Raw genomic sequence first — 16,142 nt, 5'->3', positions numbered from 1 at the left:
GTCTTGGGAAAATCAGTCATCAGGGTCCTCTACAAAGTGCTGAAGAGCAAGATGTCAGTTTAAAGACTAACATGCACCTGATCCAAACCATGGTCTTTACCATTATTTGCTATGCATCTGAAAGTTGAACAATGACTAAGGATGACCAGAAGAACCGATGCCTTTGAAATGCAGTGTTAGAGAAGAACACTAAGTGTCCAATGGACTGCCAAAAAACTATTACATCTTGAATAAGGTGCAACCGGGATGTTGCTTGAAAGAAAGGATGGTGAAACCTCACCTCACAGACTTTGGGCAGGTGGTTAGGCGGGGCCAGTCCTTGGAAAAGGACATCATGCTGGGAAGGGTGAAGCGTCAACAAAGGAAGAGAAGAACCTCAATAAAAAGGATTGGCACCGTGATTGTACCAGTGGGCTGAAGTATAGCAGAGATGATGGTGATGGCACGGGGCAAGGCAGAGTTCAGATCCTTTGTACATAGGGTTGCTATGAGTCATAGTCTACTCAATGGCACCTAACAACAACAATCGGCAAGTTATTGTTACTGAAGAAGACTAGTATCCACTTATAGTAAGGGAGCTCCTGGAGGCATCCTCTGGTAACTAAGTGAAGGGTTCTGCTAAAATGCAGTCCTCAGGGCTCTCTGCCAGCTGCCAAATGGAGTAGAGAAGCAAAAAGGAGAGGAAAGTGAGGGGAAGGGAGTCTCTCATCCATTAAGAAAAAGGAGGGTGAATCTGGATATTTTGAAGGAACAGAAGAAAGATCCTTCTCATTTTTGGAACGTGCTACCAATCAGCTCCATCTCATAGAAACCTTATGTACAACAGAGGAAGCGCTGCCGTGTCCTGCACCATCCCCATGGTCATTGCCATGTCTGAACCCATTGTTGCAGCAACTGGGTCAGTCCATTTCATTAAAAGTCTTCCACTTTTACACTGGCCCTCTTTACTTTAGCAGACATGATTTCTTTCCCCTAATAATACATCCCAGTAAGTGACACAAAGTCTCCCTATCCCTTGGAATATTTCCAAGGAACATTCTGGCAATACATCTTCCAATATAGATTTATTTGTTCTTCTAGAATTCCATAATATATTCAATAGTCTACACCAACATCACAGTTCAAAAACATCAGTTCTTCAGTCTTCCTTATTCACTGTCCTGTTTTTGCACACATATGAAGTGATTGAAAACACCACACCTTAGTCCTCAGAGTGACAGCTTCTCTTTTGAATACTTTAAAAAGGTCTTTTGCAGCAGATTTTCCTAACAAAATCTGTTCTTTGATTTCTCAACTGCTGTTTCCATGAGCCTTGATTGTGGATCCAGGTAAAATTAAATCTTTGGCTACTTTTACATTTTCACCATTTATCATGATGTTGCTTATTGGTCCTGCTGTGGGGACTTTTTGTTTTCTTTATGTTGAGTTGCAATTCATACCAAATTCAAGTTTTCTTCACTTCCGGCAAGCAAAGTTGTGTCATCAACATAGTGCATGTTTTTAATAAGTCTTCCCCCAGTCCTAGTGCTAATAATCCTTCTTAGTCTCCATTCCAATTACTAGTAATGATTAAGGCAGCTTGAGTGCATGTTTGACCAATTTCAGACTACAAACATTAGTTAAAAATCTTTAGTTTCTTCATCTGTGATATAAGTGGTTGGTGTATCAACTTGAAGAATAGTTGAATAATTGGACTTCCTTGTACAGATAGAGATATTATCTATCCTTGACAGCAATGAACTTCAAGACGGGTCTTGAAATATTCTTTTTGACAATGAAAGTCATGCCATTTCTCTTCAATTTGTCATTCCTGACATAACAGTCTGAATTTAAATGGCCAATCTGAGTCCATTCCAGCTCATTGATGCCTAGGACATCCATCTTTACACATTTCATTTCATTTTCTATGACTTCCAATTTTTCTAACATCATACTCAAGTACATTCTATATTCCAATTATTAATGGATATTTGTAGCTGTTTCTTCTCAATGTTAGCCAAGCTTTATCAACAAATACAGGTTCTGAAAGCTTTACTCTGGCCCTATCATTAGGGTTGACTCCACTGTGAGGAGGCAGCTCTTCCTCAGTCATATTTTGAAAGCCTTCCAACATGAAGGGCTCAACTTCCGGCACTGTATCAGACAATGTTCTGCTGCTATTTATAAGGTTTTCACAGGCTGGTATTTTAGAGATCTAGGTCCTCCTTCTTGGTCTATCTTGGTCTAAAGTCTCTGCTGACACTTTCCCATGCTGGTCTTTTAAATACCCATGGCACAGTTTCACCATCACAACAACACACAAGCCACAACAGTATGATAAACTGGCAACTATGTGGTGGTCATTCAGTGGCATCCTACTCTAAGAAATGGGTAAGTATGAGTGTGCTAATAAAAAGATGTGTGTTATATTATAACAGACAAGTGTGAGACGAGGAAGAAATGAATGGTGTTTCAGTGACTATATAGGACAGAAGAGATCAAGATCATTGTGTGGAGCTTAAGATGATATGTCAATCAATATAGTACAAATCATATACCATTTTGTATTTTGTCTCTCATTAATCTTATTTCCCTAACCAGATTGCTATTTCTTCTGGGTTCTTGCTAAGTATCAGACTCTCACTTAATACTTGTTAGCTGATTGACAGATCAATTTGTTGGAACCTGAGGCAAAATCTAATTTGTCTATGTAAGTACTTTCTGGGGTCTAGGATCTATAAGTTTTTCTTAACTCCCAAACTATATCCACAGAATTCACAACCCCAAGGAAAGGCATTTTTGACAATGACATTTTCCCATACAAAATACAACCCAAGCCCTCCTTTATCCCCTTCCCTTTATCTTACCAGCTTTCAAATTAGCAATAGCAGCCACTAAGGCTGGATCAATGTCACAGTCCACCCCTGCAGCAGATGCCAGCTCAAAGACACTCAGGGTTACCTGATTGAAAATAAAACAATTCTGAAGGTGATTCCAAAGGGGGGGGGAATGCATAGTAAAAGCTATGGATACCAAAAATGCCTAGACTAGATTTTTAATTCCTGGTACATTATCATCTTCTCTCCTCAACCTATTGGGAGGTAGGTCATCAAATATTTTGGCTTGGAATTTAGTACCTACCACAGTACAAATTCACCTTCTCAACCTTATTTCCCTAAATACTTCTAGCAGTTAATGAAGCCAGGGTAATTTACTCACTGTTCCAATAATAGAACTTCCCTTCATGTTGCTTCCCCTCTTTCTATAATATCCTTCATTATCCTCAACTTATAGCTAAAACAGCCTTGGTGGAACAATGATTGAGCACTTGGCTGCTAACAAAAGATCAAACCCACCAATTGCTCCATAGAAGGAAAGACCTGTTGGTCCATTCTTCCAAAGAATCAAAGCTTTGTAAACCTAAAAGGCAGTTCTCTGTCTCATAACGTCGCTCTGGGTCAGAATCAACCTGTCAGCACTTAATAATAATTTACAGTTAAGTGACACTCATCCCTTGAGCCTTAACCCAAACCTCATCTTCTCTATGAAGTCCTCCCCAAATGCCTCAGCCCAAATGCATTTTGCCCTCCTTAAATTAGTATCACTCGCTTCACTTTTATCACACTCAAGACCTGGTATTTCAGACAGAAGGTAGTACATATTCTTTATCTTCCCCAGAAAAATCATACACTTTTTTTAAGACTTCAAAACATAGTGAAGAGAGAAAAAAAACTTCAGAGGGAAATAGATTTCGGTTCAAACCTCAACGCCACCACTTACTAAATAAATGACCTTGGCAAAAAGTTATTTAACTTCTCTGAGTCTGTTTTCTCATCTACAAAACTGGGACAGCAATACCTACCTCAATGAGTTGGTATTAAGATTAAATTAGACCACATATATAAAGTATCTACTCTAGTGGCTGACAGAGTTATGTTCAATAAATATTATTCATTTCTTTCTTCCTCCTTTTTTTCAAAGCCTGTAACTTTGCATTTCCTCATACCTTTGTTCGTGTTTATTGCAATGCTAAGTACAGTGTTGCTGTTCGCCATCAAGTCTGAACCGGTTCATAGCTGACCCTCCAGCAGGTTTTCAAAGGCAGTAAATCACAAAGGAGGAGCCTGCCCTTCTCCCACGGAACTGCTGGTTGATATAAACCACATACCTTAAGGTTGGCAATGTAACTTCTTACCACGAGGCTACCAGAGCTCCCAAGTACATTGTTATTGTTGCTGCTGTGGTTGTTATTGTTAAGTACCAGCACTTACTAAATATATGACCATAACAACATGCAAATATTTTGCCTATGATATTTCAAATTGCCAAAATGTTAGTCACATTCTGCCCTGTTGCTTACTTAAATCCCCTACTACCTATATGACCTTGCTACAGCAGCTATGGTAGACACTTTGTCCACAGCCTGTGGTTTCCTGAAGGGAAAAAGCGATGACTAAAATTTTCTTTACTCTTTCCCTAATCTTCCCACCCCTGCAAGACAACAACAAAATCTATGATGGGCAGGCCGCCCCTCCTCTCTACCTTTGCCTGCTTATTTCCACAAGCAGGCAGAGCCTAAAGCTCAGAGATGCCCAGGAGATATCAGTTAGACAAGCTCCTGACAGGCTAGAGCACTTGGCCCCATTATCAGCTGCTGCAAGAAACCCAGACTCATTGTAAAATCGAAGACCATTCAAGAAGGCCAGTCATCACAATGAAACATTACCCTCTCATCATCCCCATGACAACTTAGTCCTCATATGACTGTAGGTAGAGAGAGGGAAGAACTGTATGTATCTTTGGTCTCAAGGTAGGAAGTTTTTCTTAACATCTAACTTTAAATCATCTTGCTATCAGTTTTTTCTCAACACAGATCTCTTGCCATTAAAAGAATCAAATATAAGAGAAGCAGCATGCCCTGTGCATTTGAAGACTTTTGCTTCCAGTCTTTGGTTGCATTTCCTGTATAGTACATTTGTTTGTTCCAGGTAATTCAAAAGGTAAAACTCAAAGGTAGGGGAACAGGCAGGAGAAATAGTTGTTTATGTTAGTCTCTGCAAAAGCCTCTCTTTGTATCTCCATCTCCTGTAGCAAATGAAGATGTGAGGCAGATGATACAAACATAGAAGAACCAGAAAGTTGAAGAACTGGGAGGAAGAAACATCTAGGAAAAGGAAGACTGTTTGAGGGCTGGCAGGTGATGCACAGAACAAGTTCTTTTACAAAAGGTACCCAAATACCCGACTGAAATGAAAACTAGTTTGCGTATAGTTTGGTAATTAATTTTCACATTTCTCATTTCAGGTGAAAACCTACAGATTCGATCCATGATCTTACCTCTTCCTCTAGTAATGTTTCCCCAGCCTCAACAGGGTCACCCTGACTCTCATTCTCTCCATGTTCTCTATGTCTCTCAGCTCTGCTCAATCTCTCTGACTAATGATCCCCACAGTGTTTGCCTATTCAAAGCCCAGCTCTTCTCCTCAAAACTGCTTCTCTCTTCCTTAAAATATTCTGGTTATATCTGTTTTCAGGGAAGCTCTGGTAGCAAAGCGACAAGGAGTTGTACTGGCAATCCAAAAGCACATGATTTGAATCCACCAGCTGGTCTGTGAGAGAAATATGGGCAATCTCCTCTTGTGCAATTTACAGCCTCTGAAAGCCCAGTGGAAGGTATGCATAGATATACATAGATACTGACTTGATGACGCATAATAGCAACAACATATCCATTTTCAACAGTGATCACCTAATTAGATTGTACTTTGCACTCCCTCATACCTTGATATCTGTGTCTGGAGTGACAAACTCCTTCAAGCACTCAATGGGACCCATAAGGAATGGACAATGTGAGGAGAAAACCTGAAAGAAAGAAGAGATCAATGAGTCCACAGGATAGTGGCCAGTGCCTTCAAAGAAACAAACCAAAGAAAAACACAACTTAGACAAGAAACTAGCTAACTTTCCATGTTATCTTTCCCCATAAAAACTTAAGCTTTCTTTAGCTCAATTATTCTCAGGGATCTTCATCTTTATTTCTCCTCATTGCTCACTAACACTTTCCACGGCTTCTTATATGAACTCTATTCCCACAGGTGTCTGTAATTCAGTGAGTCCCTCTCCCCACTCTTACCTCCCGAAGTCCCTCTTGGGCCATGGCCCTAAAACTGAGGATCACTCCAATGATGGTCATGCGCTTCAGGACATTCTCAGCCCCTGAGGAGAAAGAAAAGTGTTTGTTAGATAAGAGATTTTAATAGGAGAATTGGGATAGCTTTGCTATTTCCAGATCCAGCCTAGCACTGAGGTCCTTGAAAATCATCGCTATTTCCAGGGCATTACCCACAGTTACTTCCCACTATAGGAGAAGGAACTTACCCGTCAGCTGGGGTAGCAGAGAAGCCATCAAGTCTGGCTTGCTAAAGTTGGATCTGATCTGAACAAGCACATCCATGTTTTCCACCACCAGCTTCTGCAGCCCATGAAACACAGAGACATTAGGCAGGAAATAGAGTCCAATGTTACATGTTTCCCCCTGAGTCTGGACCTTTTCCCAGGACTTTTTACCACAGTACCTTCAGTTCAACGATCTGAGAAGTCACATGCCACATGAGATTTTCACTCAGGAACTTCATACCATAGGGTCCCAAGAGTTCAGCCAAGGCCCGCATCTCTGCAATGGAGTCATAAGACATTAAAGTGTTTGTGCAACAACTGCAGGGCAATTTTCATTTAAATGCTTAAAACTTTTTCCAGCTAAGAAAGGAAGTGGAAAGTTCAGAGGCAAAAGTGAAACCCTGCACTCATGTGTCAGATCTGGTCTGCTTTTAGGATAGTTTATCTTCTCTCCATTGGTACTGACACTAAAACTTTTAACAAATTATAACTATTTTATTTTATATTATTCTAAGAATTGATCCACCCTCAAACCCCTACACATCATTCCTGGGCTTTATGCTTATATTAGTGGTATAAAATTTATCAACAATCTGCAGATGATACGTAGATGACACAACCTTGCTTGCTGAAAATGAAAAATATTTATATCAAAGACTATAGCCATCAATATGGGTTACATCTCAACATCAAGAAAACAAAAATCCTCACCACTGGACCAAGAGATTACATTATGGCAGTTGGAGAAAAGATTACAGTTGTTAACAACTTCGTCTTACTTGGATCCACAACCAACACCCATGGAAGCAGCAGTCAAGAAATCAAAAAGTTGCACTGGCCATTCTGCTACCAAGGACGGCTCCAAAAAGCTAGAAAGCTGGGATGTCACCTTAAAGACAAAGATGTGCCTGATCCAAGTCATGGTATTTGTAGTTGCTTCCTAAATATGTAAAATTTGTACAATGAATAAGGAAGACAGAAGAACCTACATCTTCATATTTGGGTTTGGCGAAGAGTATTGCATATGCTGGCCAAAACAACTGACAAATCTGTCTTGGACGAAGTGCAGCCGAGTGTTCCTTGGGGGTGAGGATGGCAAGGGTGAAGAAAGAACAATCCTTAGAAAAGAACATGAAGCTTGGAAAAATAAAGGTCAGTAAAAGAGAGGAAAAGCCTCAATGAAACAGATTGACACAATGAATGCATCAATGGGGAGATTGTGAGGATGACCCAGCATCAGTAAAGGGTTCGTTCTGTTGTACATGCAGTTGCTGTGAGTTGGAGCCAATCTGATGGCATCTAATAACAAAAACACAACAGTTTTATGAACTGTAAGAACCCTGCTAAGTCCAAGTTTAACTCTTTCTAAGATGAAGCAGTTGATATCTACCCTAAATATCTTGCAGAAAAAAAGATATAAGAACCTTATAAAACTATATGTAAAAATAAGAGATTATCATAATGATTACTATTATCAGCCCTCTAAGGTATGTAACACAAGGATTTTCTGTCATTTTTGTTTTATGGTCAAGAAAGATTGTTTGCCCAAAATTACTTAACCAAGCTAGGAACTTATGATAGAAACCTAATACAACACTTCTCACTATTGCTTATTATGCCCTGGCAGACACCACAACTATTTATCCAAGATCTGGCAAAATCTTAAATGATCCAGGAAACATCAAACAAAGAACAAGGAAATACACAAAATCATTGTACCAAAAAGAATTGGCTAATACTTAAATATTTCATATGATTAAGAACCAGTGGTAATAAAGGAAGAAGTTCAAGTTGTACTGATGGCATGGACAAAAAATAAGGCCCCAGCAATCAATGGGATACCAATTGATGTGTTTCAACTAACAGTTGCAGACCTGGACATACTCACCAGTTTGTGCCAAGAAATTTGGAAGACAGCTACTGCCTGGAAGCAATCCAGACTTGTTCCCATTCCCAAGAAAGATGATCCAGTACAATGCGGAAATTCTTGAACAATATTGTTAATATCATATGCAAGCAGAGAGCTGGACAATAAATGAGGATGACAGAAAAAGAATTGATGCCTTTAAGTAGTAATGCTGAAGGATGCGGAACATCCTGTTCATGGACTGCCAAAAAAACAAACAGGTTTATCCTGGTGAGAGTGAAACAAGGTTGGTCCTCAGAGACAAGGATTTTGAAGCTCTGCCTATTATACTTTGGGCACGTGGCCAGGAGGGACCAGTCCTTGGGGGAAGGGATCATGCTTGGAAGGGTAAAGGAACAATGCAAGAGAGGAAGGCCCTGGATGAGATGGATTGATACAGTAACTGGGGTAACAGGTGTAGATGTGTTGGAGACAGTGAGATGACTCAGGATAGGGTAGTGTTCAGAGCTATTGTGCATAGGGTCACTATGAGTCACAGTCAACTTGATGGCACATAACAACAACAAAACAAAATATTGCTGAAAATCATCCAAAAAAGGCTAGAACATTGACAGAGAATTTTCAGAAGTCCAAATGGGATTTGGAAGAAACTATGGCTCCAGGGTTATCATTGCTGATGTTAGATGGATCTTGGCAGAAAGCAGAGAATACCAGAAGAATGTCTATTTGTGCTTTATTGACTAGGAAAAGGCATTTGAGTTTGTGGATCATAACAAACTATGGTTAACATTGAGAAGCATAAGAATCCCAGAACATTTAATCATGCTCATATGAAACCTATACCTGGACTAAGAAGCTATTGTCCTAACAGAGCAAGGAAACAATGCATGGTTGAAAATCAAGAAATGTATGTGTCAGGGATGTATCCTTTCTCCATATCTATTCAATCTGTACACTAAGCAAATCATTTAAAAAAAAAAAACAAAACTGGACTCTATGAAAAAAAATTGTGGCACTAGAATAGGAGAAAGACTCATCAACAACCTGTACTATACAGATGACACAACTTTGCTTGCTGAAAATGATAAAGACTTGAAATACCTGCTGCAGAAGATCAAAGACTATAGCCTTCAATATAGATTACAGCTCAGGATCAAGAAGACAAAAATCCTCACAACTGAACTAGATTGAGACAAGATTGAAGTTCAATCAGTTGGCTTCATCTTACTTGAATCCACAAACAACATCATTGTTACCAGCAGTCAAGAAATTAAAAGATGTGTTACAGTGGGAAAATCTGCTCTTAGGGACCTCTCCAAAGTACCGGGAGCAGTGATGTAAGTTCGAGGATTAAGGTGTGCCTGATTCAGGCCATAATCTTTTCAATCACTTGCTATGTATCTGAGAGGTGTACAATGAATAAGGATGACAGAAGAAAAATCAATGCCTTTGAGTTGTGGTGTTGGAGAAGAGTGCTGAATATCCTGTGGCTTGCCAAAAGACAAACAGATATGTCTTGGGGAAGGTGCAATCACAGTGTTCCTTATAGGCAAGGATAGTAAGGCTTCATCTCACATACTTTGAACATGTTGCTAGAAAGCCAATTCCTTGGAAAGGGAATCATGCTAGGAAAGGTAGAAGGTCAGTAAAAGAGAGGAAGACCCTCAGCAAGATAGATTGACACAGCAAGCAACTGCAGTAATGGGCTGAATAGGTCAAAGATGATGAGGATGGTACAGAAAAAGGCAGAGTTCAAATCAGTGGTTGATAAGGTTGTTATGAGTTGTACTCAACTTGATGGCATGTAGCAACCACAATACATTTCCTTTATTTAATGCTTCATTGTCAAAGTTTTATTCTCCTTACGCTTGTCATTGTTGGTAAGTGCCGTCAAGTCATAGATGACTCATAGCAACCCTATGAACCAAAGACCTGAACACTTATATAACAGTCATCATTTCTCCAAGTTCATAGGGTATCCAGAGGCTAGCTATTTTGGAAGTGGATGCCACTCCTGCTTCCAAGCTTGTTTCAATTGGGGAGCTCCACCATTGTCCACCATCCTTATGCTGCTCCCCTCAAAATCAACACACATCCCCAAAATCTCTGGGTTTTCTCCTCTAAATCCTTCTTCCTTTCAGTATGCTCCAAGACCATATTCCTTCCTATACAGCCTGCCCATGATTCCTTGTGAATTAAATAGAAACTGCCATATTAGAAACATTAGAAATAAACACAGACCAGAAGAAGTTCTAGCTATGATCTCTGGCTACAAGCCCATCCAGCTGAGGAAATCATAAAAAAACGGAAGTAACAAGAGACCAGTAGGAGAAAGGCGAGTTTAATAAAGTCAGTAAGAGTTCAGATATAAAAGGAAGTTAATGCTTCACATTCAAGTCTCTGAAGCCAGGATCAGTTGACATCTATCTCCATGAATGACAGAGGAATTGGAACTAGTCACAGCAGTTGACACAGAATTTTGTTAAGAGTGGATACTTATCAGATACTTTTAGACTTATCCATTTACATTTATGAGGAGCCCTTACTAGCTTACTGCATAATGTACCACACCAAACTGCTAAATCAAAAGGTTGGTGGGTGGTTCAAATATACCAGCTGCTTCAGGAGAAAGATGGGCAATCTGCCCCTCCAAAGACTTACAGCACTAGAAATCCAGTGAAGGGTCACTATGAATAGGAACCTACTCAAAGGTCAATTCAACTGCCATCGTGTCAGAACAGGCGCTGAAAATCACACAAGAGGAAACTATCTTTTTCCCTTGGAGTAATTAGTGGATTCAAACAATCTTTGGATTGACAGCACAACTCCTTAACCACTAGGTTTCAATTACAATAGGAAGAACTGAGATTAGAACTATTAAAAGGATTTCCTAACTGGTAAATTTAGATAATGTTAAAATGGCTCATATAGCCTGAACCACCTTCTCTGAAGCTGCTGGTGAAGACAAACTGCTCTATCCTTTTGAATTTGCCAGACCTCCTTACTCCAGTCTTCTTTACTCCAGGCTAGTAACCCTAGGGCATTTTTTTCTTTCCATCTATCTATTTTTACAGTAGCTTTGCCCCATCACCATGGCAACCCAGTGAAATCAGGGTAGGGTGGTAGAAGGGGGAATCAGCGTTACCTCCTGCTGCTTGTCAGTTGTCAGCAAGACCTAATGCTGATTTTAGAGGCTGCCTACAGTTTGTGGGTAGAGATGATGAGAAGGGGACATCTGAAACTTCCATCAGGTAAAGTGTAGGGTCTGCTTACTGATGAAGTTGAGGCAAGAGTAAGAGGAAGGCAGAGCTGGGAAACAGAACTATATGATCTGACATTCTTAGGACTCTCAAAGAAAGGGGAGACTTGAGAGGGTGAGATCATTGAAATACCTCTTATCTAACCCACCCATCATGCAGGATTCATGATTTATATGGAGATAAGTAAGTAGCAGCTAGGTAAGATAGTTCATGAATCCGTCAGTAAAATAAACCTATTAAAATATCTTCGTATGCAATTGGTGGTTACCAGGAGCTGGGGGCTGAGAATGTGAGAAGCAACTCCTACAATGGATACAGGCTTTCCCTTTGGGGTGATAAAAATGCTTGAAACTAGACAGAAGTGGTGGTTATACAACATGCTGAAGGTACTCCATATGTCACTGAATTGTTCAACAATGTTCATTTAAATTATTAAATTATAGTTAAGTTTCTATTATGCAAATTTAACATCCTTTTTTAAAGAGATAATCTGTATGATTTCAAGCTTTCTCCAAAAAGAGACCAACTTCCCAACTCATTCTTTACATGTTCCTTCCCTCCCGCTCTCCTGCTTTAGACACAAGTATTCTTTCACACACTGGAAACCAACACTGGATAGTGACTAAGCATCCAGTTTGTAGAGTTAAATAACAATCTCGGCTCTACTGCTTACTACGTGTGACTGTATAATCAACTTGAGGTTCAGAATACCTAAGATTCATCATTATACTTTCGATTCACCATCGGCCTAAGTGTGACTTTAAGCAAGGGCTATCTTTTTACCTCAACTTACTCATCTGTAAAGTAGGGATAATAGAAGGAACTACCTCAAGGCTGTTGTTAGCACTAAATGGGTTAATGTGCCCAAGCATTGAGAATTTCACCTACAATACAAATCAATGTCTGCCTGCCATTATCTCATCATCATTATTATCTTAAGTATTATTATTATTACACATATGATATAACGCTTAAATATTCAGCTCTTAACTGAAAGACTAGTGATTAAAACCCACCCATCAGCTGTCATCCAGAGAAGAAGACCTGCCAATCTGCTTCTGAGAAGATTACAACTAAAAACCCTATGAGATAGTTCTACTCTATCACATGGAGTCGTCATGAGTTGGAATCGACTCAACAGCACGCATTAACAAATACTAAACACTAGCAATCTAAGCACTAGCTAATGCTCTAAACTTTATTACTAAGGGAAAAGATGCTATTTAATGCAGACCACTATAATTCCAAGCATGAGGAGGTCCCATTAACACTTTATCCATTGCCCTTTATTATATGCCTTATTCTCTCGTTCTTTATGGAAATGAAAAATAACCGCTTACCACTCACTACTCTAGGAATAACTCCCTTCAATGCCTCTGCACCTATAGGTACACTAGGCTCTGGTGGCCTAGTGGGTAAAATGCTGCATTGCCAACCCAGTGTCAGGCAGCATGAATCCAGCAGCCACCCCACAGAAGAAAGATGGCCAATCTCCTTGTGTGATTTACAACCTCTGAAAACCCACAGGAGGGTCAGTTTGAGTTGATTCCAATGACACTTAATAATGACACCCTTGACTCCTCTCATTTTCTCCCTCCACCTTTAACCTCCAGGCCACTCTTCAATTCTTGCTTAGAATCCTTTCCCTCTACTCCCTGACGGAGTCTAGCAGAGACACCAGAAGCATGTAGAGCAGACCTCTGGGAAGATGGGATAATTTAAGTGGGGTCCACCACTGAGGTATTACACTGAAAAAAAGGGCCAGCTCCTCGACAAGGGGACCAGGTTCCAGACTCACCAGAGATGTCAGAGAATTCCTCTGCACTGAAGTTCTGCTCGCCCTCTCTGGGGAGGCTGATGAAGGCCTGCACAGCCGGGGAGTGGATGATGGCCCCGCTGCTTGCCTGTCTAAGCAGGCTTTCCAGGTACCTATAGAATTGACCAGAAAATCACTTCCACCACTGTTTTCCATCATGACTACAGGGCTCAAAAAGAAAAACACCGCCAAACCTGGTATGGGAAAGATGTTGAAAGAAGTTGTACAATGTTCTAATTAACACCTCAAGCTGTTGGTTCAAAAACAACTGGCAATGATGTGCTTCCACATGACCTCTAATCCTACTTCACTATTCATTTAGTCAAAACGCACTGCATCTCCTTTCCTGCCCCCCTTGTTGTCTAACTAATGCATTCCCCTCACCCACGACCTTACTCTGTGAGGTAACATATGCCTGACCTGACAAGAAAAAAAATCGTCACTAATTGAGTTCCTCGGAAATACACCTAGCCTCAGCCTTTCCAACGAGAATACTGGAATGAGGTCCCAAATGTCCTGGAAGCCAGTCTCAAGTCAGATCTTCTGACAGAAATATTGCCCCCTGACCTCTGGACAAGCTGAGAGTGGTGAGGCTCCAGCCATGTGTCAGAGGACTTGGCCACCACTTACCTTGGCTCTAGCTTTGGCCTGTGTGTTCTAAAGGTCAAAAACTAATTGCAAGTTGGCTAACCTCAGTCCTCAATTTTTTTTTTAATTCATTGTCAAAATTTTAAAACTGAAACATTTTGCATTAAAAAGAAATATTTAATGGGCTAGCAATCAACTTGAACAAAGTGGGTACTGTCTATTTAGAGAGCTACGCCCTCTCCAACTCCTCTAATTCCTCCCAACACCTTGCCTGCCTAGTTCCTACAGGCATTTGTATTTATAAGCCTTCTCTCAGGCTGTTCCCATACTCACTCTTTATTGCAGCCTGGCTCCTATTGAGATATTGTATTAAAGCGCCACCCAGTGGCTTGGGGAGGCAGGAATCTGGCTTCCCCCTCTCTTTCCTTTAAATTTTGAGGGAAATTGTTCTGATTCCCACATTTTCCAGGGACAAAGTTCCCTTCCTTATCAAGGACAGACAGTCTGCTGGACTTGACATGGTCAGGTCTGGGAGTGAGGAGATAGTACTTTAGAGAGATGGTGGTACACAGAATGTGCACCTCCAAGGAGAAGCTGGGTGGAAAAAATGAATAAGAGAATTCCAGAAAGAGGAAGAAAAATTATTTGCAATTCAGTGAAAAGCCAGAGAAGGTTAAGAACTAGAGATTAAAAGAAGTCAAATTGTTCCTAGAAGGTTGATGGAAGTTACTTGGGGAGTTAAAATGAAACCTCACAGAGATCTTAAGGGAGATCTGGGTTTGCTCAGTTTATTGCTCTAATCCTCAAGCAAAAATAAACCTCCCATGAGATTCACAGCCCCTGAAATCCCACTGGAGGATCCACTTTTTTTTAATGTCTGTAAACCTAGGAAACATACGGCACATAACAACAACAACCCTAGGAATTAAAATACTTGAACTCTGAGGTCCTGTTGTATAAAGGAGAGCTCGCTTAACAAAGAGGTAAACCCTTGAGAAAAGATTAGTGACACTAACCAATTTGTGTAGAGAGTGGTAATGGTCTGCTCCCCCGATGAGTCCAGTGGCTGTGTCTGTTGCAGGAGGGCATTGCGGATGACTCTGGAAGCATCAGCACCCAAAAATTGGGCCAGAGATTGTATGAAACCAACATACGCTTTGACTCCTGCCAACAGCTCAGAAGGCCTTACAATCTCCTGCGTAGTGCTGTTGTAGCCAGCCAGCCACACAATAGCTCTGGGTGATAAAAGTCATAGTTATAAACAGAACAGCATTTTCCAAGCGTGTATGCTACGTTCAGGGGCTATACTGAGATTATATTGCATGCATTATCTCATTTTAACCAGATAATAAATAAATAAATTAAGTACTATTATTATATTCATTTTACAGGTGCGAAAACTGAGACACAGAAGTATTAAACGACTTTCTTGTGATCACATCGCCAGCAAAGGTGATCGTAATCTAATAATATTTGCTTCCTTACCATTCGGCTCATCTATTTCCACTGTAGAAATTGAGATAGAGACTATAAGGTCTGGGCTTCCAAATTCCATCTGACTCAACAACACAAGGGCCACACCCCCTACATTATCAGTGCCAGCATTTGTCTTTCTCCTTGGAAAGAATTTTCTCCAATCATTGCCAGATATGGAAAATCACACCCATAAATCCTTCGCAATGTACTGTAATCTCCAAGTGGTAAGAGGAGCCAGGACTGGATAGAGAACATGCTTGGCTGGCACGCAGCTATAGCTAACCTAAGGGAAACCAGTAACTGCTTACACTGTATTATTTCAAGGACACAAAAGATTCTTCTCCCCATTAATCCCCCAGATTTCCCAAAATGCCTTCCATGGATACCTATGACCTTGGTGGTTAAACACTCTTGGTTGCTAATTGAAAAGTCTACAGTTTGAACTCACTAACCACTCCCTAGAGGCAGGGAAATAGAGGAAGGTAGAATAACTGGAAGTTTGGTGGTCTGATTAGTCTCGGAAACCCTGTGGGGTAGTTCTACTCTGTCACATAGGGTTTGACCTCCGGCTGTTTTCTTGGTTAAAATGTAAATACTAGAGGAAATAGACACACCATTGCTTTTCAACACCTTAGAGAGAGGTCCCTAACAGCAGACTTTCCCATCATAATACATCTTTTAATTTCCTGGCTGCTGGTGCCAAGAGTGTTGATTATAGAGCCAAGCAGACTAAAAGTTGTGAACAATCTCAATCTCTTCA

At 40.5% G+C, this 16,142-nt stretch overlaps 1 protein-coding gene across 1 annotated transcript in view; it reads right to left on the bottom strand.

Annotated features, from left to right (window-relative positions):
* NCKAP1L (NCK-associated protein 1-like) overlaps positions 1-16,142 on the bottom strand; it is a 67,268-nt gene that overhangs the window by 15,647 nt on the left and 35,479 nt on the right. The window contains 7 exon segments of the mRNA XM_006883930.1: positions 2,847-2,940; positions 5,761-5,841; positions 6,113-6,195; positions 6,358-6,451; positions 6,555-6,652; positions 13,301-13,431; positions 14,923-15,141. Coding sequence (XP_006883992.1) covers positions 2,847-2,940; positions 5,761-5,841; positions 6,113-6,195; positions 6,358-6,451; positions 6,555-6,652; positions 13,301-13,431; positions 14,923-15,141 — 800 coding nt within the window.

Source organism: Elephantulus edwardii, unplaced genomic scaffold, assembly GCF_000299155.1.
Source record: "Elephantulus edwardii isolate Elephantulus edwardi_28Jun2011 unplaced genomic scaffold, EleEdw1.0 scaffold00030, whole genome shotgun sequence".
NCBI classification, from domain to species: domain Eukaryota; kingdom Metazoa; phylum Chordata; class Mammalia; order Macroscelidea; family Macroscelididae; genus Elephantulus; species Elephantulus edwardii.
The sequence above is the reverse complement of the archived record's forward strand: the minus strand, read 5'-3'. Positions and strand labels throughout refer to the sequence as shown.